This window comes from Pinus tabuliformis, chromosome 6, assembly GCF_031772625.1.
Source record: "Pinus tabuliformis cultivar Carrire ecotype Pingquan chromosome 6, CPIR1, whole genome shotgun sequence".
NCBI lineage: Eukaryota > Viridiplantae > Streptophyta > Pinopsida > Pinales > Pinaceae > Pinus > Pinus tabuliformis.
The window spans coordinates 2,101,266,897-2,101,290,920 of record NC_142292.1 but is presented as its reverse complement, the minus strand read 5'-3'; the positions used below and the strand labels follow the sequence as shown (position 1 = coordinate 2,101,290,920).

The 24,024-nt window shown below is 37.3% G+C and overlaps 1 protein-coding gene across 1 annotated transcript in view; it reads right to left on the bottom strand.

The window, feature by feature from the left end:
- The window catches only part of LOC149267645 (dol-P-Man:Man(7)GlcNAc(2)-PP-Dol alpha-1,6-mannosyltransferase-like), a 476,648-nt gene that overhangs the window by 298,232 nt on the left and 154,392 nt on the right, over positions 1 to 24,024 (bottom strand). Inside the window, exon 7 of the mRNA XM_089433784.1 lies at positions 11,264 to 11,335. Within this exon, the coding sequence (XP_089289910.1) occupies positions 11,264 to 11,335 (72 nt within the window). The remainder of the gene's footprint in view (positions 1 to 11,263; positions 11,336 to 24,024) is intronic.

Sequence of the window (24,024 nt, the reverse complement as noted above, 5' to 3'; positions counted from 1 at the left end):
CACATTTCAGCAAATTTCGATGCAAGGACACTCTAGATTGGTAACCCTTGCCAACCCAATTCCTTTGATAGGTGGCACGCCCTATGGGTCCTCTTGGTTGGAGAGATATTAATTTTTTTAATTTGATGCCCCAAAGATGTTAGTTTTTGTAGCATCGGATGTGTTCTAGCCACGAAATTTAGTGGAGGGACTAGAATACATGAGATCTCCAAAACCTAGAAATTGTTTCTGGAAATTTCATCTAGAGATGACTTAATTAGATTATTAACCCATTTTTTAATGTTTCCCAAGTCTAAACTTAGGAAAATTGTTTAATTAATCAAAATTAATTAATTCAATATGAGAATTATCTAAAAACTCACATGTATTGATCCAAAAATAATCTGCGCCATCGATTAAGATTTAATCTTGGGCGTTGGAGTTCCAACATGAAGATATAAGAAGGGATCGATATCGTGATGGAGAACAAACCAAAGTCACTAGGAGAATTTTATTTCCCAAAGTAGCAACAGTCAATTGCCGGAGAGTTGAACCTTCAGTGAGGAAGCAAAGACAGTGAAGGGCAGAGACATGGAGGTTGGAGGAATATTTCCAGATCCAGTGAGTGCATTTGCAGAGAGGCAGAAGAGTCACAGTGAGGCTTGTTGACCACTACCGGTCAACTCCCCATGCAGTACACCCCCTCTTCTCTTGGCAGAAAGGGGCAGCACCTGATCAGCATGTCCGTGCCATCCTGCCATCATCAGCAACTTGATCATTTTTTTATTGTAAACCCAGTCTGCATGTATTAATTGTAAATAATCTTAGCAGATATGAGTCGTGTATGTGAATTGCCTAGGTGGACCTAACTTTCTAGTGGTAATCTACGTCCCGGGAGGTTTTTTGTCTCACCGATCCATGGATCGGCAGAGTTTTCCTTCAAACCTGACCCTAAAGCCGGGATGGATTTTGTCATTGGAATTTTAGGAGAATCCTAGTGTGTTGATCTGCTAGATTATAGTTGTGTCGCAGAACTGGGTGATTTGTGAGGGTCTATGTTAAAGGGGTTTTCTCCCTTAAGATGTAAATTGTAAAAAGTCATGATGTAATGTGTCTTGAGGGTTGAAAAATGTTTTAAATCCCCTCATGTGTCCTAAGTCCTAGGTCCTAGGTGATGTTTCCGAAGGCTTAGTTCGATGATCCATTTTAAAATGAATTAAAAAATTAAAAAATGAATAAAAATAATAAAATAAATACAAAATAATAAAAAATTAAAAAAATAATAAAGCAAAAACCCTAACTAATAAAATAATAATATTTTAAGTGAATAAATCGACGGATGAGATCAAGAGATGTCTTGATCCTCATCAACGGTCGAGATCATTTCTACATGGATCACTTGAGCTAGCCGTTGGAATCATTTCCTTTAAATAGGGTGCTAGGGGTCATTTCAGATAAATTTGATCTGTGAGTCTAAGACTGAAGAAGCTCTCTTGTAAATCTGTTTCTGGTTAATAAAAGAAGACTTTGGGGTCCATAAAAAAAAAAAATAAATAAATAAATAAATAAATATATATATATATATATATATATATATATATATTTTTGATATACGCTGTCTATTTCTACAAATTATTAACGGCTCAAGGTTATCTGAAAATTTCGCCAGAGGAAACGTGCTCTTGAAATTTCATCTGCGTGGTTGAAATATTCATTTGTCTGCTGTCAAAATTCTGGTATCATTCAACACTAGTGAGATCCAAGCTGTCTTGATCGGGTCACTCCGCTTCCGTTCACCTTTAGCATACTCACACTCAAGTTGATTCTTCAGACGCAAGACGGAAGAGATTTTAAGCAGCACGTGCTGTGTTTTCTGATTTGACTGTCGTATCATTTAGCACTAGCGCCAGACGCAAGCTGCTTGGAGTTCTGTCACGCAAAAGCTTTTTTTTTTAGGGATATCGTATACCTTCACGAGTCTGATCAGACGGAAAAGGGTTCCTCGTCTGCTTTTGACCAGAGACATCACATGCCAAACTCACGTTTCATGATTTCTGATTCGGTAGATCTCCTCTCTGTCTGCGCAAACAATCGTTATCAGCCTTCAAACGTGACTGCAGCATCGTGTTTCCAGTATCTTGTGCAAATGATTGTATGAGGTATCATCGGGCCAGGTAAATCACTCCGCCGCAGGGAATCGTAGTAAAAACTTGTTTGCTGATTATATTCATGAGTTAAGGCGTATGTTTGAAAGGTCATGCGTATTGTTTTCATTTTTTAGGATATGCATTCCATTAACATAGTCTTGTCTATAGTTTAGATACGTAGGTTAATTCCAAATTTTAGTTTCTTTTAGTTTAATTTTTAATTAAGTTTTGGTTTTGTTTTCTTTTTTTTGAAATCAAATATAATAAAAAATAAAAATGTTAGTTGTAGTTTTATTGTTTTGGTTTAGAGTTAATTTTAATTTAGATTTTTTTTTAATTTTTGTTTTTTTTTAGGTTTTGTTTAAAGTTTATAAATAAATTTTTATTTTAGGCTTTTAGCTTTAGTTTTAGATTTTAAAATTTGGAATTGTATTTTATTCAGATTTTAGATTAACTTTTAGATTTTATAAAAAAAATTTGAAAAATAAAAATTCTTGTGGAAAATTATTTTTGCCAGATTCAGTTGTTTTCATGTTATATCTTTCATGCTGAGATCTAAATTTTCAAGCCGAGATATGAAATTGATATCTAGTTAATGATTTATGATTCTCGTGGTGTTTTAAGGCATTTATCTCTTCAAAACTTTCAGTTGCCGGATATCGTTTTCATCATTCTAAGAGCATTGTGAATTAACTAATGATAGATGATTGCTGTTCATGGTCCATATTTTTTATATCATTTAACAAGTAATCGTTTTAACCACAATCTCTTAAGGCACTGGTCTGCTAAATTAATCAAATCCATCTAGTGCTTTTCATATCGTGTCTCGTGTCTCCCAACCAACTGGTCGACAGTCGGTCTCATCATCTCTCAGGGACTACCCCCCTTAGCCGCGGGAGACAGGCTTAAACGGAGGGATCGGGGATCAGAGTGACAGCCCCCGGTCTGAGGGTTGTCGTGTCAATCCGCGCGACAACATTTTTTGGCGCCGTTGCCGGGGAAATTGTTTTCTCGGCGTTTCATCATCTTTTCATCATTCATCGTTCATCTTCCTATCATTCGTTTGAGCCGGCAATGACAACATTTTTTGGCGCCGTTGCCGGGGATAGAGTTTTTCTGTCCTTGGTGTTTCAACATCTTTTCATCATTCATCATTCATCTGTCTATCATTCGTTTGAGCCGGCAACGCCAACATTTTTTGGCGCCGTTGCCGGGGACACTTTGTTCTCGGTGTTTCAACGACAATCATCCTTCTCATTTTTATCTTTTCATCTGGCCCGGCAACGCCAACATTTTTTGGCGCCGTTGCCGGGGACAGAGTTTTTCTGTTCCTGGAGTTTCATTGACATTCATCTTCTCATATTTCTCATCTCTGATTTTGAGTTGGCAAATTCAACCTTTGGGGTTATCATTTGTATCTTTTATTGCCTTATTTTTCATCTCTTCGGTGTGTTTCTTGTTTGGGTGGCGACTCCATTTTCTCATTTTTCCCAGACAAGAAGCCTTCCTCATATCTGCTTGTGATTCCTTCTTGGATCTTAGAATCAGATTCATTGTTCAAGTGGCGACTCCACTTCTTTCATCTTTTGATTTTCTTGAGCAAGGAGCTAGTTCTATCATCTATCTGATCCCTTATTGTTCATCATGGATTATTCATTTAAACCATGTCATTTTACTCACCGTCTCCATGATTTTCCAGAGGAGGCCATTCCTGAATTACCTATTTTTTCAGATGGTGATCCAATCGCTGCTAAAAGGCATCTAGACTTGTTTATTCGCATCATGATCATATATTGCAGATCCCCTCAGTTTGGTCATGATGATATCAAAATGCGTCTATTTGTCCTTTCTTTAAGAGATGATGCTTTGAATTGGTTTAACAATTTTCCTAAGGATTTTTTTACTTCTTTAAAAGACATTATAAATGCTTTTGAAGATAGATATGGTTATCCAAACAGCTTGCCTTCTTCCTCTAAAATTGTGCAGCAGAATGTAAGTAATTTGATAAAAGGTCCAGCTGATGGTGAAAGATCCCAAGACGACCCTTCATATCAGAATGTGTCATCCACCGAAAATATTGCAAATCAAGCTCATGATAGTGAAAAATCAGGGACAAATGACAATGAAAAGGAAGAGCAAAAGCAAATAATACAAGATTTAATGATGTTGGTGAAAAATATGGAAAGCAATCAAACTAGTTGTATCAATGATGTAAGAACTTTATGCACCCACCTGGAAAAACGTAATAGGGAGATGGAGGTCACACAAAATCAGCATGCTAAAGAAATTGAGGCCATAAAAACTAATTATGAAACAGAAATTAGAATCGTGCAAAGCAGGTTGTCAGTCTTAGAAGAAAATATGGTGACCATTAAAGCTGATCATGATAGGGAAATTGACTCTATGCAAAATAAGTTATCAACTATGGATGAGGAAATGACTATCATGACATTCAATCATAATAATCAGTTGGCTGACATGCAAGCGAATCACAAAGAAGAAATAAATTCCATACAGCATTGCTTGATGAACATAAAGGAAGAAAATGTTAAAGTAATAAAAGATATGCAAGACCACCATGTCAGACAAATCAATGCTATAAAGGTTGAACACTCTAGTCAGATGGATTCCATTAAAATACAGGTTCAAAGGTTTCAGCAATTGGAAGATGAAAGAAACCAGGTGACATCAATAGATCAGGAGTCTTCTCATTTGCTGCAACAAGCTCCATCTTATTATGAGGAGGTTATTGATTCGATTGAAAGATGGTTAATTGAAGGTGATCCGGATAGATTTAAGAATGATAAAGATCAGATGCGGGCTAAAGAAAGACATATCACGCATACTTCATCTGATAGTTTTGAAACAGAAAGTTCCAGGTCATCAGTAATTCAACCTGCCAGAAAGAAAAAATGTAAGAGAAAGAAAATAAGACGAAGATTTGATATATCAGATGGCCGCGAGCAGCTTGATTTTCGAATAGGAAAAAGTCCTACCATATGCAAAATTGGACATGGCACATCCAACAAGCAGCTGACAGATTTGCCTGAAAGCATGCAAATGCTCAGTATGCACTTTATTGAACACATCTGATGCCATGGGGCATCTTTTGTATCGTATTTCTAACCCTACTCCTTGTTTTTCCGCATTTTCATTTCTGCTTTAGATAGTTAATAAATGAAGAGCTTTTTTCTTTCCTGTGCTTAATGTATATGATGATTTTGGATGGACGCTACTTATTTTTGTGTTGTATGGATGCAGATTCTAGATTCTCACATTCCTGCAAGCAGCAAAGTGTCCCCAAGTAGAGCCAGATGTTGACCACTACCGGTCAACTCCCCATGCAGTACACCCCCTCTTCTCTTGGCAGAAAGGGGCAGCACCTGATTAGCATGTCCGTGCCATCCTGCCATCATCAGCGACTTGATCATTTTTTGATTGTAAACCCAGTCTGCATGTATTAATTGTAAATAATCTTAGCAGATATGAGTCGTGTATGTGAATTGCCTAGGTGGACCTAACTTTCTAGTGGTAATCTACGTCCCAGGAGGTTTTTTGTCTCACCGATCCATGGATCGGCAGAGTTTTCCTTCAAACCTGACCCCAAAGCCGGGATGGATTTTGGCATTGGAATTTTAGGAGAATCCTAGTGTGTTGATCTGCTAGATTATAGTTGTGTCGCAGAACTGGGTGATTTGTGAGGGTCTATGTTAAAGGGGTTTTCTCCCTTAAGATGTAAATTGTAAAAAGTCATGATGTAATGTGTCTTGAGGGTTGAAAAATGTTTTAAATCCCCTCATGTGTCCTAAGTCCTAGGTCCTAGGTGATGTTTCCGAAGGCTTAGTTCGATGATCCATTTTAAAATGAATTAAAAAATTAAAAAATGAATAAAAATAATAAAATAAATAAAAATTAAAAAATGAAATAAATAAAAAATAATAAAGCAAAAACCCTAACTAATAAAATAATAATATTTTAAGTGAATAAATCGACGGATGAGATCAAGAGATGTCTTGATCCTCATCAACGGTCGAGATCATTTCTACATGGATCACTCGAGCTAGCCGTTGGGATCATTTCCTATAAATAGGGTGCTAGGGGTCATTTCAGATAAATTCGATCTGTGAGTCTAAGACTGAAGAAGCTCTCTTGTAAATCTGTTTCTGGTTAATAAAAGAAGACTTTGGGGTCCATAAAAAAAAATATATATATATAAATAAATAAATAAATATATATATATATATATATATATATATATATATATATATATATTTTTGATATACGCTGTCTATTTCTACAAATTATTAACGGCTCAAGGTTATCTGAAAATTTCGCCAGAGGAAACGTGCTCTTGAAATTTCATCTGCGTGGTTGAAATATTCATTTGTCTGCTGTCAAAATTCTGGTATCATTCAACACTGGTGAGATCCAAGCCGTCTTGATCGGGTCACTCCGCTTCCGTTCACCTTTAGCATACTCACACTCAAGTTGATTCTTCAGACGCAAGACGGAAGAGATTTTAAGCATCACGTGCTGTGTTTTCTGATTTGGCTACCGTATCATTTAGCACCAGCGCCAGACGCAAGCTGCTTGGAGTTCTGTCACGCAAAAGCTTTTTTTTTGAGGGATATCGTATACCTTCACGAGTCTGATCAGACGGAAAAGGGTTCCTCGTCTGCTTTTGACCAGAGACATCACATGCCAGACTCACGTTTCATGATTTCTGATTCGGTAGATCTCCTCTCTGTCTGCGCAAACAATCGTTATCAGCCTTCAAACGTGATTGCAGCATCGTGTTTCCAGTATCTCGTGCAAATGATTGTATGAGGTATCATCGGGCCAGGTAAATCACTCCGCCGCAGGGAATCGTAGTAAAAACTTGTTTGCTGATTATATTCATGAGTTAAGGCGTATGTTTGAAAGGTCATGCGTATTGTTTTCATTTTTTAGGATATGCATTCCATTAACATAGTCTTGTCTATAGTTTAGATACGTAGGTTAATTCCAGATTTTAGTTTCTTTTAGTTTAATTTTTAATTAAGTTTTGGTTTTGTTTTCTTTTTTTTGAAATCAAATATAATAAAAAATAAAAATGTTAGTTGTAGTTTTATTGTTTTGGTTTAGAGTTAATTTTAATTTAGATTTTTTTTTAATTTTTGTTTTTTTTTAGGTTTTGTTTAAAGTTTATAAATAAATTTTTATTTTAGGCTTTTAGCTTTAGTTTTAGATTTTAAAATTTTGAATTGTATTTTATTCAGATTTTAGATTAACTTTTAGATTTTTATTTTTAGATTTTATAAAATAAAAAATAAAAAACAAAAAAAAAATAAAAAATAAAAAATAAAAAATAAAAAAATAAAAAAAAATTGAAAAATAAAAATTCTTGTGGAAAATTATTTTTGCCAGATTCAGTTGTTTTCATGTTATATCTTTCATGCTGAGATCTAAATTTTCAAGCCGAGATATGAAATTGATATCTTAATGATTTATGATTCTCGTGGTGTTTTAAGGCATTTATCTCTTCAAAACTTTCAGTTGCCGGATATTGTTTTCATCATTCTAAGAGCATTGTGAATTAACTAATGATAGATGATTGCTGTTCATGGTCCATATTTTTTATATCATTTAACAAGTAATCGTTTTAACCACAATCTCTTAAGGCACTGGTCTGCTAAATTAATCAAATCCATCTAGTGCTTTTCATATCGTGTCTCGTGTCTCCCAACCAACTGGTCGACAGTTGGTCTCATCATCTCTCAGGGACTACCCCCCTTAGCCGCGGGAGACAGGCTTAAACGGAGGGATCGGGGATCAGAGTGACAGCCCCCGGTCTGAGGGTTGTCGTGTCAATCCGCGCGACAACAAGGCTGAAAAAAGAGACTATGCAGTAGTCTCTAAACGAGTTCGATTTGCAGATTCAGGAAGTTGTTTCAATGTTCCGGTGGCAGAGGAATTTTGCAAAGGCCAGGAGAAGCGTTTCCAGAGTTAGTGGCAAACAAAAGCAACAACTCAGATTGAGATCCAGGCTGTACAAATTAGAGCCTGTTCAGAGCCCACATAGAGGGTGATGCAGGGCAATTCGTAGAGGGTTTCAGAGGCCATTCTTCAATGTCGGATTTGCTTGTGGGGTGCCGAAAATTTCTCACTAGATTTTTGCCAATATTTTTCTTTATAGGATTGCCAAATTCGACATCAAGATTATTGTACTCATATTTCATTGCTGCTTTATAATAAAACCCTCATTTGCTTCACTGGTTTTCCCAAGTTGGGTTTTTCCGAGGACATTTGTCCAAAAATAACGGTGGCATTTCTATTGTGTGTGTGCTAGTGTTTTTTTAGCTTCCTGCGTTATTATTTCTGCAGAATTTTATTTGTGAAGATTGCAGTGTGATTTATTTGATATTCGTCATAGCAAAAAAATTATTAAAATAATTAACAATTAGAAAAATAAATTCCAATTGCTGCAATAGGATTTCAGTTTTGGAATTTTCACAAAAGATGGGTTTAGCACCAGCACCTTTGCCCATAGAGTTTATAACCTTAACACTTCATTGCTTCCCTAGAAAAGGGTCTAGCATTATAAATTAAAATGCCCTAAATCCATTGTCAAAGTCAGCCTTGAATTATGCATATTGAAAGACACAGAAAAAAAACTTTTAAAAGTAGTCTTAGCCTCTTCGTTCAGGTTAACTCCAGTAAAAGACAGGTTCGTTAAAAGGTCTAGTCGGCCTCAGAATAGGCCCCTCCAATGTGTATAAATATGTCCTAGCTGTGGACATTCATGGCATGCAATTCGTGAAGTAATTTGGGTGATCTGAGGAGCAATACAAGAAGAAGAAGTCCGAGGCCTGAGCCTTTTTGAAGATCTGAAGAAGGTCGAGCAAGCTTGGAGTTTGATTATCTGATCTTGTTGTGGAATATTTTAATTCTGGGTCAAAGAAGTCTGGGAGGTTTCCTCCTCCTGTTTGAAGCTTACTGAACAGATTTTCTTTTTCTTCTTGGAGACAAACTGTACATGATCTAAAGATCTCATCCGAGTTCATCATGAGGCCATAATCCAAGTTTTTCTGGGGCACACTGTGAACTGTTTGAGGGTAATTTTTTGTTTGTATTTTATCCCTCTCCTGATGCCAATTTTGGCCCTCATGAGGCCTCTTCTGTGACTGTCTCATAGGCCAAATTTTGACTCCCTTTCTCAGGATATACTTTTGTTCAAGGTTCAGGTTTTATGATATATTTATAGTCTCTTTCGGCCAGTCCATCTGTGAGTATCCCAGGGTATTGTAAAGCAGATTCAAGATTTCTTTAGGGTTATAACTAAGGTTAGAGTTAAATCAGAAGTCAACCCTGAGACTGTATAGACCAACTGAAACTTTTTAGGCTTGTTGTGTAGCAAACCTGAAGCCACACTTGGAGGTCACCTTGAAGGTATTCTTGTAGATATTTGGAGCAATCAGAAGCATGCCTTTGGTCCCTGTCTTGTACAAGTTCTGGAGCAGTCTTTGTCATTTGTCCTGTAGAAGATTTGTAACAGATTTGAAGCAGTTCTTGTGGACCTATCCCTAAGTCCTGTTGAAGCAGCTATTGTAGCAGATTTGTAACAAACTTGAAGCAGCTCCTGTTGATGAATTTGTGAGGCAAAATTAAAGGTCAGTATAAGGGCACCTGTAGTTGAATTGAAGGTCTGAATTAGAGTGGCATATTTATTGGAGCAAAGCTGAAGTTGAACTTGTTCAAGGAGATTGAATGTTGTTGTAATTGGGTCATTGTTTTTAATACTGAAGCCCAAGAAACTTTTATTTTATCTTTTATTCTATAGGGTGTCAAGGTGGTGTTAGGGAAGGAAGTTGTAGCTTCCTTCGGGAGGTTGTCACCTCCTTCCAGTCAGAGTTGGTAAATCTTGAGATTGTAGCACTTCCAATTCTAGCTGGTAAATCTGGAAGTTGTAGCTTCCCTTGTAATATAAATATAGTGTTCATATATATATCTTGTGTTCCTTTGATGTGATGTTATTGGTTAATTGTTTTGATACTTAAATTGTTGAAATTAATGAAATACTAATTCACCCCCCCTTCCCACCAACCCCCCCCCCCCCCCGCCTTCTCAGAATTTCCGACAAATGATACAAACTATCGCTGAAATTTTGTTTATTCTGTTACCATATGGATGTACAGCTTCCTGGTTTTGTTTTATATGATATTTTTATTTTCTTCCAATGGAATTCAACATTGTATAGGGCTAAGGGTTTGACATGGTCAATGACCCAAAACTTGAAAAGTGGGGTTGGCCAAAAGCCAAATCAAATAAACTCTAAATGTGGTGTGGCCAGAAGCCAAATCATAAAATAAGCTCTGATACCAAATGTGATAACCAAACCTAGCTCACAAGTTAATTGTCCAAAAGATCTGGAATATAAAAATATCATTATAGGATAAATAAACAATATATATAAATGTATAAGTAAAATTCATATGATGTTACAAATGAGGGTTCCATTATAAATACTACGCGGGAGTGCCCTTTCATAATAAGTCACTTCTTTTCATACAAACATGTCCTTTCACATGTCTCTTCATTAACTATTAATTATTATTATTATTTAATATTTATATTATGTTGTATATATTTATGTTCATAACAGCAACAAGTCAAACAGGAGAACGTCAAGTTTCTCACAATAAGCTGGATGTGAGATTTAATGAACATCTTACAAACTGAGGAAAGAACACTCAGATTCTTCTGTATGATTCCTTATCTTTCCTTTCTTTTGTGTGATAAAGAAACTCAATCTTCTATTATGTCAATTCTCAAATAAGTTTACATCAAGGGAGTATGCATCCCTCTATTTTTACATGAACAATAAGAACCATCATAACATCCCTAGCCCAAAAGACTACAGAACCAATATATTTCCTAATACCTAAGCAGTCAGCTTGAATAAAGAGTCTTAAAATATCACATATTTGATCCTTCAAATATAGAACCATCACTTCAATCCAAAGGGACTTTTCAATTCTGACCCTGCATAAAGAGAATTTTCTAAGAAATAATATGATTGAAGTTTCATATCCCTAGATGAACAAACAAAAGGAAAATGTTGATTTCGTGGGGCTAGATGAATTATCCATGACACTTACCAGCAGAAAGTGTAAACCAATAGGACATATAAGCAATACAATGTCACATCTGAACACAGCCATTGCAAAAACCTGCATTTCCACAAGAAAAGCATCAATGAAATAACAAAAGATAAATGATATACAAATCAAAAGACTAGAAAAGTGCAACATTTCAAGAGACTATATACAGATTAATTGAAGTCAAAAAGAAAACCTAGAGAACAGAGATAACAGAGCATTATCATTATAGAAACACTTTCACCATTTGTCTGCTTCCAAAGGATATTCAACTATATGTTCCTATACATATGCCGTTGAGATCAAAGCTTGATAAACAGGAATCTCATAAACACCACTTAACCTTATATATGCTGATCACCTGGCAAAAACCCTGTTCTGCAATCTTGCTGTCAAATTTTCTGTAGAACAACATTGTACTTGGAAAGGGATATGACGAAGGTGCCAATACCTAGGAAGTATTCAGTATTTTCTTCCCTAACATTCTGCTCCTTTATCTTCAAAATATAAGTATGTTCCTGTTATCTCTCAATCTCTCCCTACAAGGAAAAGTCCTAACCTTTCTTGGGTAGAGCCAAAGAGTACTAGCAAGCAAATCACCCATTGCCACCTTGGTGATTTTGTCCATGCTCCAAACTATGGAAATTCTAGACAAAGGAGGCTCCCTGTGTCAATGTAAGCCTATCCATTTGAGTATAGGGTGAAGGGACTTAGCTCAGGCCAACCTCACTTAGCCAACTCACTCAACATTAAAGTGAAAGTCCAAAGGTCTTTAAGGTGAACGAAACTCCTAAAGCTCAAGTTCACAAAGAGCTCAATATTGCTAGTCCAAGATTCTCCAAGTAGAACATGTTGAAGTGGAAATGAGAGCAGACTCACAAGGAGGTTCAAGCCCAATACTCTCAATGGTTCTTTATGCTTGTGAAATATGCAAGAGTTAGTACGAATCTAAGGTGCTTTTAGAGTGAATATTGGTGCTTGCAATGATACCAAGTGTATTGTACTGCTGAAATGAAATTAACCATGTGCATTTACAACATTATTAGCTTATGGAAAAACTTAAAATGTTCTATTTTTGTAGCCATGGTCGGTCTTCATAATTGATATTTTAGCCCTCCAAATATATGTAATACATGTTCTTCATGTCGGCTTCAAAGAGAAGGAAAATTAATTTTTAAATTTAAATTATTATTGCCCCTAAAAAGGCAGGTCGGCCCTTCATAAGATCAAGTTGGCTCCATCAAGGGTCACGACCATTTGACTTTGTTGTCACTCAGATTGTGCAGGCACCATGACAACTGCTCGGGTCGGGGGTTGTCACCCTAATCCTCGACCTCTCTGTCCTAGTTGTCTCCTGACAGCAGGCTATGGGGGGTAGACCCTATGAAAATGAGAGAATGAAAGACAAGTTGGGAACCAACTTATCCGGGAGACACAGTTGAGTGGCCTAGCTACTCGGTTTAATTTAGCAAGACTTAAGGATTCGATTAGATTTAGAAATGAGACCAATGCCTTATGGAGTCAAAATTCTTGCTTATTACAAATCAAGACCAAGTAACTAGATGGACAATTGTTGCTTAAATGATCAACTAACCTATATGAGATGCAAGTCCTAGAAACTAGGTGTAATGCAAGGATCTTGGTTAATTTTAAATTATATGCCTAGTCTAAATGGAACCTCCCTCTTAACTGTTTTGAGACCAGTCTTTAGAGTAGGTTGTGGGATGGAAGCCAACGGGAAGCAAGCAGAGGCTTGATTAACAATACCTCCCCCCGTGTTCCAACAACCTAGTGTCTCTGGCGCTACAGAGACTGTGGCTCTAACGATTGCAAGGTCATTGTGTTAACCACTAGAAAGGGTTGAATCCCTCAAGCTAGATGAGAAAGGGTTGTCCTAGAAATCTATCAACCAAGCTTATGCTTAGAGGTAAATGCAAATCAAGCCTAGAATGCTTATGCAGTTATTATGAGCGAAATTCTTAGTTAAGATTTGCTTAAGGTTTAAGTACTTAAGTTACGATAATTCTTCAAGAGAAATTGTGAATCAAAATGCAATTTTACAACCAAGAAAGTGCCAATGTCAAATCCACAAGATAAATGATACAATCACCAAGCTTCTTAAAATTATAAAAGATCACAATATTAACTTAGTGTTGAAGAAAGTGTAACTAGGTTTGGTCTTCATAAATGTACTTTTGATATTTGTATTTATTCAAGAAAAGAAATATTTTTCTTATATTATTTGTCAATGAGTTTTTTGCTCATTGAAATAGGTCTAGCACATGATAAGAGCTATAGGTGAGTCAAATAGTCAAAAGAAAATGTTGAAGGCCTTATGGGCATGTTACACCATGTATGATTATGTATTAGAGTCAAGAGAATACCTCCAACCAAAGTCAAAGTCTCCTCCAAGCATGTGACACCACCAAAGAAGCAATCCGAGCTAAATATGTCAAGTCAGCCTGCAGTCTTCTAGTTGGCCTACAAGTCGGCCTAAAGGAGGGACAGTCCTCTATATATAGAGGTTGTCCACTCCCTCATAAAGTCAAGCACTTACCTCTGAAATCAACGAAGAAGGATGGCCAAGCAAAGGTGAAGAGAAGACAAGTTTGAGGAGCCTCTAGTGCAGCAAAAGAGAAGAAGTCAAGACCGAAGTCAAAAGGACTGTTTTTAGGGTGAAAAACTGTTATGTAAAAATTAGTTAGATTAGGTTTATTATTTAATTTTTAGTTAAATTAGACGAAAGGGCACGATCATAAGATCATGCCCTTTCCCCAAAGGGTGTCCATGGCAGTATATAAGCCAGGAACCCCATTTGTAATCAACATCATCTGTAATTCATCATTTTAATAAAATATTTATATATCTATTTCTGCGTATCAGAAGATTTTTGTTTCATCTGGTATCAGAGCATCGATCCTGCCGCCTGCAACACTGTTCAACCACCATTATCTTCATCCCTCCACGCTCACTATTCTTCCGACTGTCTTTTATCTGTTACATTTGGCATACCCTTCCAACGCAGTCGTTTTTTTTCGTGATCCACTACCACTGCAAACCATAATACGCGCTGTCACAATCCCGCTCCCTGTTCTGCCATCCGCTATCCGTCGCATCTGCAGAGTGTATCCGATCCAAATCTGCGTTTTCCAGTGCGTAAGCTATCGTTCTTCAATTGGTACGCACGCTGAAATTTGCCCGGGTTCTGCGGTAATATCCGCTGGAAGCATTGGTCGTGACGTATTGGGGTGAACGTAACTGTCCGTTTTCAAATTATATAACATACGTTTAAATATTACATATATAATTAAACGTTTATATATATATATATATATATATAGATATATATATATATATATATATATATATAATACATAACTATAATTTAATTATAAGTTATAAAGTTAAATATAACATTATTTAAAAAAAAAAAATTAATTTAATTTAATTATTAAAAAAAAAAACAACAACAACTTAAGCTGGCAGATAAATACACGCCCCCGCAAACCCGCTCGATGTCGACAATGACAATGGCGGATTTTCAGACAAAATTGTTGGATTCGGAGCATAAGATAAATAACAACCATGACAAAGTCAATAAAAGATTAAATGAATTCCAGATCAAGCTTGGGGAGCAAGCTGACGAAATCAAAAGTCTTCACGATACGACAAACCGAATAGAAACAAAGATGGAAAATCAACATGTCCAAACAGAAGTACATATCAGAGATGCTGTAACAATGCTGAAACTTCTGTGTAAAAAGATGAATTGTACACCCGAACAACTACTAAAAGAAAATGAAGAGAATCAAGAACACATCTCATCAGATTCAACAAAGTCCACTGACTCTCATGAAAAAGTTGAATCCCCAAGGAAATCAGCAACACTCCACCAAGAAGTGAGTAACACAGCTTTTACAAACAAGCAACTCCGGGATAACATTACCAATCAACACCCTTTTTTTGCTCAACCATTAGCAACATACCAGCGAAGGGCAAAAGTCGAGATGCCTAAATTCGATGGAAACGAAAAAAACAATGTTGCATGGATAAATAAGGCAGAAGAATACTTTGAGATATATGACATCAATGACGATGACGAAAAGCTCAGGCATGCATCCATGAAAATGGAGGGAGAAGCATATAAATGGTATATGTGGTGGAAAAAGACAACACACGTCATTAGCTGGAGGAAATTTAAAGATGCATTCTTTAAAGATTCCAAGGTGTAAAGGAAGAAGAGTTATTTTCAAAACTCATCAAATTACGACAAAAAGGAAGTGCGGACGAATACACTCAAGAATGGGAGACCTTAGTAACACAAGTACCTGGGTTATCAGAATCTCATCTAATTCAATGATACATCTCAGGACTCAAAACCCATTTACAAGTAGAACTTGAGATGCATGACATTTCATCAATAGAAGTAGCAAGACGAAAAGCAAAAACAGCCGAAAAGAAATTCGAACAAATATTTTGGTCAAAATCCGAAAAAACATATTCAAGACGAAGAACACCTCAGTATGCGGACGCAAAAAATACAAGATATGTTCCACCACATCGTCGTGAAGATGAAAAATCTAATGTGGAAACACAAAGGATAAAAGAGGGTAAATGCAAGCGCTGTGGTGAAAAGTGGGACCCCAAACATAGGTGTGCTAAGGGAAAAGAACCAAAGAACCTATATAATTGTGAAGCAACCAATGATTCAAACAGTGAAGATTCTGACATTGAAGAAACAGAAGATGCCCCAGAATTCTCACCAGAATTAGATGACGAAAGTATTCCGCAAGTGTCATTATCAGCTATGACAGGTATATCACAACCTCAGACTTTAAAGTTAAAAGGACACATAAAGAAGAACAACGTGGTGGTTCTCATTGATTCTGGTAGCACACACAATTTTTTGGATGCAACTGTGGCAAAGAGACTCAATATTTTTTCATTTCCCTTACCAAACATGAAGGTGATGGTAGCAGATGGTAAGAAGATTGAAAAGGTGGGGAAATTCCATAAGGTTAAATTGCAGATTCAAGACTTCAGTTTAGAGTCTCCGTTTTTCACAATACCATTAGGAGGAGTAGATGTAGTCTTAGGTATTCAGTGGTTACGAACTTTAGGTACTTATGCCGCCAACCACCAAGTACAATTTATAAAATTCAAATGGGGAGGTCAGAAGTACAAATTACACGGATTCCAAGCACCAGAAAATCAAATTGTATCATCATCACAGATGATGAAGATGATTCGAAAAGGAGCACCCGCTTATGTAGTACAATGTCATCAGTTAGAAATGTTATCTGCAAATATGACCAGTGAAGAGTCACCAGAGATACAAGATCTAATTAGGAAACATGAAAAAGTATTTCAAGACCTACCTATGAAGATGCCGCCTAATAGGGAAATTGAGCATACAATAGAAGTCAAGGCAGGATCAGACCCGGTCAACATCAAGCCATACCGATATCCACATCACCAAAAAACAGAAATCGAGAGATTAATCCAAGACCTCTTAAAGTGTGGAATCATCTCGAAAAGTAAAAGTCCTTACGCTGCTCCAATGGTGTTGGTAAGGAAAAAAGATGGGTCATTCAGGCTATGTATTGACTATAGGGGATTAAACAAAATAACAATTAAAAACAAGTTTCCAATCCCCTTTATCGACGAAATGTTGGATGAGCTACATGGCGCAAGGTATTTCTCAAAATTGGACTTAAGATCAGGCTACTATCAAATTAGAATCAGATTAGAGGACATACCAAAAACGGCATTCCGAACACACGAAGGTCACTATGAATTTAAAGTAATGCTGTTTGGATTAACCAATGCACCAGCAACGTTTCAAGCAACTATGAACGAATTATTTCGCCCACATCTTAGAAAGTTTGTATTAGTATTCTTTGACAATATTCTAATTTACAGTAAAACTTGGAAGGAGCACTTGCAACATTTGGACAAAGTTCTTACACTACTTAAAGAACACCAATTTTACGCAAAAAAATCCAAATGCACCTTCGGAAAGGAAGAAGTAGAATACCTTGGACACATTATATCCCATGAAGGTGTAAAGGTGGACCCTAACAAAATCAAAGCTATAAAAGAATGGACCAAACCTGCTAATATATCAAAGCTAAGAGGGTTCTTAGGTTTGACTGGATATTACCGAAGATTTATTAAAAACTATGCACATATAATTGCACCTCTAACAAATCTTTTAAAGAAGAATTCGTTTCTATGGGATGAGGAAGCAGGAAGGTGTTTTGAAAAATTAAAGGAAATTATGTCTAATGCTCCCGTATTAGCAACACCAGATTTTTCTAAACCATTTATCGTTGAGTGTGATGCTTCTGGATTCAGTATAGGTGCAGTATTAATGCAACAAGGACAGCCAATAGCTTTTGAAAGTAGGAAGCTCAACAAAAGAGAACACCTCAAATCCACATACAACAAAGAAATGCTCGCTATCATGCACGCACTAGCTAAGTGGAGGCAATATCTTTTGGGAAGTAAGTTTTCTATTCGAACAGACCATAATAGTCTCCAGCATCTCCTTCAAAAAAACAATTTCCGAAGAACAACAAAAATGGATTGAAAAAATTGTCGCTTTTGACTTGGAAATACTGCATAAAAGAGGTAAAGACAATGTAGTAGCAGATGCCTTATCCAGGAAAGATGAAGAACCAACACTACTTGCAATGTCGGTTGTTGTCCCTGAGTGGCTTAACGAAATTCGGAGTGAGTATGCCAAGGATCGTTGTGCTCTACAACAACCCCCCATTTCATATCATTTTTATTCACAAAACTATCATATGAAATGGGTCCCTTTTAGTTTTGATTGGTATCAACTTTGTATTATTCAAAAAGGTTTGAAAACAAAATGAAAACATTATAAAAAACCTTTTTGACAAACCAATTTTGGTCTTATAATATAAATAATCAATCTTTTATCATTGCGATAAAGCGATCGCAAGATCGCATATCGCAATGACAAAGGAGGCATAACTTAAAAACCCATTGGTTTGCTCCGACGCGATAACATGCAATAGCTTATCGGACATCGGCAATCATAAGTTCCCATAATTAAAGTGCCTTTCGATCCGATGCGATGCGATAAACTCCCGTTCGCCCCGATGCGATGCGATAAACTCCCGTTCGCCCCGATGCGATGCGATATCGCTATCGGCGATACACCATGCATGTTTTTTAAAGTGCCCATACTCCCAATGCGATGCGATATCGCATATCGGCGATCGGCGATATACCATGCATGCTTTTTAAAGTGCCCATACTCCCGATGCGATGCGATGCGATATCGCTATCGGCGATCGGGGATTTCAAAAGGTGTCAACATGAAGATTTAAGTTTTCCCCGACACCCGATTGCGATAAAGCCAAAAGCGCAAACTTCAAAAAGCCGTTAAAGCAGAGGTATTACGATTAATTCGTATTTAAGACCTTATCTTTCAAACAGTGATTCACCTGCGCTCAACCGCCAAAACGTCCAAGGCACGCTTAAACAAATCATGCGGTCGATAAGAGATATGATGAGCACTTAAAGGATTGACAGGTTTTAATGGCCATTTAATGAAATAGTAAGCTTAAAAAATCTTCTCATAGATTGTATCCGCGGCCACTTTAAAAGTTAATCCCTCATCATGCATTGATCAATATATTTCACTCATATTTGGTTTTCGCTACCAATTCTCTGTGTTACGCTTATTTCCACTACTGTGCAGAATTCTTCCGAAGTAATAGATTCAAGCAGAGTGGGGAAGAAGTCTAAGAAAACCACAGTCGCTTCCACTACACCAGCCACAGGACAAGCCGTCGCTGATCCAGCAAATAAAAAGAAAGGATTAATATCTGATACTACATGTTCAGGACTAGCCAAGACCACTTGGCAAAGTACCTATAATTTGATCGAAGCCGAAGAACCAAAGGTGACGGCAGTACAAGCTACAGCGGGTTCTTGTAGAAAATCTGATGGTACTTTGAAAGACTTGGCCGACTCTTTCCTTCATCGGATAGCGGCTCGGGAGCAAATTCTCCCATATACGGATGTAGTAAAGTGGGCAATTGAGGAAATCCCAATCACAGACAGAACTTTCTGCACCAAAGATGGGAGAATCTTTGGTTCATTCAAGGCTAAAGATTTGAGGCAAATGTATCATTTGCCTGAGCCAGAGAAGAAATACAACAAGGCATTTCTGGAGAAATTCCGAAATGAGAACGAAACTGAATCCGAACCCATTCGGGAATGGAGGCAAAATCCGGCGAAACACAAGCATGAAACTTCCGGTAAGTACTCTGTCGATTCTCTATGTTCTCCGTATTGTTATGCTGGGATAATGATGTGTAGATTGTGGGGGTTGCACGATTCCGCTAATTTCACATAGAAATGGTTCCCTTGATGGAAGCGGCATGTAATAGTGAGATAATGGATTGGGCAACCATACTGTCAGATAAGCTAGCAACAACAGTTCTTAGTTTTAGAACTAAAACTTCCGTCTCAGAAAGGATTATCCCCCCATTCTACTACAGTGCTTATATTCTAGATACCCTGTGTTTTAATTCTGAATTTCCTGTACTCGGCTGGAGGTGGACTCCACAAGACCCCACGCCTATTCACATATACCATCAGAAATTGTGGAAGACTTCCTATAAGCACCATTTGTACCAAGTCTGCAACGGCTTCATGTTACCCATTCATTATTCTATTTTTAATAAACCTGCTCCCAAAATTTCTTACCAAGCAGGGATTGATTTAACATCAATAGGAAGATGGTTCGGAGAGGAGAAATTTACTTATGTAAGAGTTTTCGGCAGCCAAGCCGAACCTCATGTCCTTCCTTTGTACATACCTGACAAATTGCTGGCAAGGGAGATAGCCTATCAGATTATTGCCGAGGGAGTTACACAAACTCTCAAGAAGAATAAGAAGCAGGTCTGGCCCTCCTTTCCTCTGAGATGTGGTGTCTACACTTTGCATGATTTCAAACATGCAGAAAAAGAAGCTACAAAAATGAAATCATTAACTCTAGCGACTCTCCCAAATAGGCGATTTGATCCCAACAAAGTCACCTATAATGCACTTGAACAGGCCAAATTAACAAAGTTTGATCATGTAGAAGATAAGTTTGACGACCTGTTCTCTTCAGCTGAATCAATGTATCAGGTTAGATCGTTGGCCATAATGCAATACAAAGATGAAGGGTTAACTGAATTCAACAGACTTAGAGAACAGAGGTTGCAAACTCTGCCTCTAGATCTGTTAGCAACAACCCCAGCAACAAGACCAAGCGAGCCTGAATAGCAACATTCAAAGGAACCTCCGGTTACAACAAAAGAACAAGAGAAAGTGCAGGAGGAAACCCAGAACAAAGAATAGGAGAAGGTGCGAGAGGAAACCCAGACTAAAGAGCAGAAACAGAGCAACATAGAGGTGAATGTGGATACTCATATTGATCCATAATTGCTCCAGGAATGGCAACAATTTGATTCAATTATCAGTAGTCTTGAATGTTCAAAGGACACCGAAACCTTGAAAGCAGCAGATGCACAGGAAACCACTTCACAACAAGTTCCAAGTGGAACCAGCGGCCTACCCAGTTCAAAGGAAGTAGAAATAATCCCAAAGGACCCCTCCGATCAAATCATTTTGCAGATAGAAGAAATTCCTCCCTTGGATGTCTTCTATAGCCCAAGGCACAAAGCTGTGGTAAAACGACAGAGGAAGAGAAGAAGGACTGATCAACCTTCCCTTTTCCCAGAACAAACGGTCACGGGCAATGTGGTTTGGAAGGAGGAATTTGACCCCTCTGATGACCTAACAAAACTATCACAATATGCTGGAGCCTATTCGGCAGCAACAATAGACAAGGCATCAGAGGTGAGTCTTTTATTAAAAACGAAAGACCAAGAAATCTTTTTATTGCAAGCACAGCAAACAGAAACACAGCAGAAAGCGGAGCAGGCAGAACAGCAATTGTTAACACAACAGCAAATAAATAATCAATTAACTCAACAATTGCGGAAAGAGAAACAGAGGATTGATCACAGCGCAATCCAAAAGCAGAAAGAGTTGTCTGAAGCCTTGGCACAACTGAGGGCAGCAAATGAACAAATGTTGAAGACAAAAGATGAGCAGATTGCTCAACTATCAGCACAGCTTGAGAAGACAAAGGGCGTTCCACAAATAACCGAATTCAAATTAGAAGCATTACAGATAAATAAGGCATTAATAGCACAAATCAAGCTTCTATGTCAACAAATCGCCCAGGTGGAACCACTATGCGAATTGACAGCATCAATAAGTAAACGAACAGAAAAGGCTAGAACAGAATTAGATCAAGCTGAAGAAACATTAACTGAATTTCTTCACTGGCAAGATACCGATCAGGGACAAGCGGCAAATTTACCAAGAATTTTAGAGTCACATAAAGAAATATTGTTTACAGAATGGCAGTCCCAGTTAATGAAAGCAGAGAGGGCAATTTCAAGGTGCAAATCAACCACAAGTAATTTGGTTGAATTGGTTAATAATACTCTCTACTTGTCAAACATGATTTCCCAATGCACTCTAGGTAAATTGACAGCGGTCAAAACATTGGAGCAGTCATGTTATCCAGATCTAGAGGAAAAGGGGAGATTAATTGCTGGAATTAACAGTTTAACATGGGATACCTATTGGTTCTTCTTGGTAAAACCACACAGTCAAAGAGCCGCCCTCAAATGCCTTACAGATGCAATCGGTTATATTATCCCCGATATTCAGGATGCCACCTATGCCGCCCAGCTTAACTCTCGCCTCAACAGACCGCCCGAAGTGGAGCCAATGCTTGCGATAAGTCAGCTCAAATTTAAAGGCAAACAGCCTACTTGATGATTCATGCCGCCGACTGCCAGGTTGCTGAGAAGGAGATATTCAAAATCATTTGATACCAATTAAGTAGGATTTCAGTTTCATAGATAGTTAGTTTAATTCAGTATTTATAGACCCCTTCATGTTTTTAGAAAGGGTCGTAAAGTTTTGTACTTGACTTAAAACCTGAAGTTGCACTACTGTGCTTCAGGCATATTCTTTCATAAAACTGGACCAATCATTCTGATTTTGGCAAAGAAGCTTTTATGCAAATGTGCACTACTGTCTTTGTTTGAAAGTATTTCTGCGTTAGAGGAAGAATTTCAAATAGCGATTGATGTTGGAGAGTGACTCGCAGCTCATATGGTACTACTATCTATGTCTGAATCCATTCTTTTTATATGAATTGTTATTTGATCGCCTTTGCTATTATCAAATATATATATATATATATATATATATGTGTTTTAATAGCATTTCTTTATTCCCTCCACTATTGGATGTTTATGGTAATGCTTTTCTTTTGATCATATATGTATTGATGATATAAATGATGAGTGTAGCAATATTGCGTTAATCACCTTGTTTAATTATTTAAGCAAAGTAATCCTTGAATGAGTAAATGTCCATGTTTATTAGATGGAGTCATCTACATGCCTGTTAATAAACATAGATCATCAAGCGCTACACTTCAAAGTACAATAGTTCCCGAGATTAGTAGTAATTCTTTTTATTTCGCTAATAAATTAAGTTATTCGCCTATCATTAGATTAGTCAATCAATCATTCATTCATTCCGTTTATTCATTGCTGGGAAACTAGTCCCATTATCCCCAGTCGGAGCCACCATTCCAAACGGAAAAGGAGTTGTATTAAGGTCCGGACCGGGTGTTTATCCCCTAATGTTGATACAACGATTTTCGGGGCATCAACAGGATCCAGAAATAACGGCAATAATCAATAACCTTCCCAACAACTCAAAATTTGAGTGGAAGAATGATATCCTATGGTATAAGGGAAGAATCTATCTAAATACAAATTCCAAGTTTAAGTTTAAAATACTCAAGGAATTACATGACTCACCGTCAGCTGGACATGTAGGATTCTTTAAGACTTACTACAATGCACGTCAATCCTTCTTTTGGAAGGGAATGAATCGTGATATTCAGAAGTATGTAGCAGAATGTGACACATGTCAAAGGAATAAAAGCGAAAATATTACGACACCAGGATTACTTCACCCCTTAAACATTCCAAATCAGAAATGGGAAGAAATCTCGATGGACTTTATTGAAGGATTACCAGTATCTGAAGGCAAGGTTAAGATTTTCGTAGTATTCGACAGACTCACCAAATATGCTCACTTTATGGCAATAAAGAAGTCATACTCAGCAAAAGAAATCGCTGAAATATTTTGCAAAAATATATATAAGTTACACGGTTTTCCGAAAGTCATTGTGAGTGATAGAGATGCCAAGTTCAAGGGTAATTTCTGGAAGGAATTGTTCAGCCATATAGGAACCTACCTAAATATGAGTTCCGCTTATCACCCTCAAACAGATGGCCAAACAGAGGTTGTCAATAAATGTTTGGAGGCCTACCTATGTTGCTACGCTACAGAAAAACAAAATAAATGGGCTCAATGGTTACATCTTGCTGAGTGGTGGTATAATTCCACTTATCATACATCAGCAAAAATGACGCCATTTCAAGCTCTATATGGGTATGAACCCCCGAAATGGAAGGATCTAGCTATTGTCCAGACAAATCTACCCGCTATTAAAGATCAACTAGAAGAAACCCAAAAAATCGTCCAAATATTAAAAGAAAACCTGAATAATGCAAGGAATCATATGAAGCAACAAGCAGACCGTAACAGGACCGAAAGAGAGTTTGAAGTTG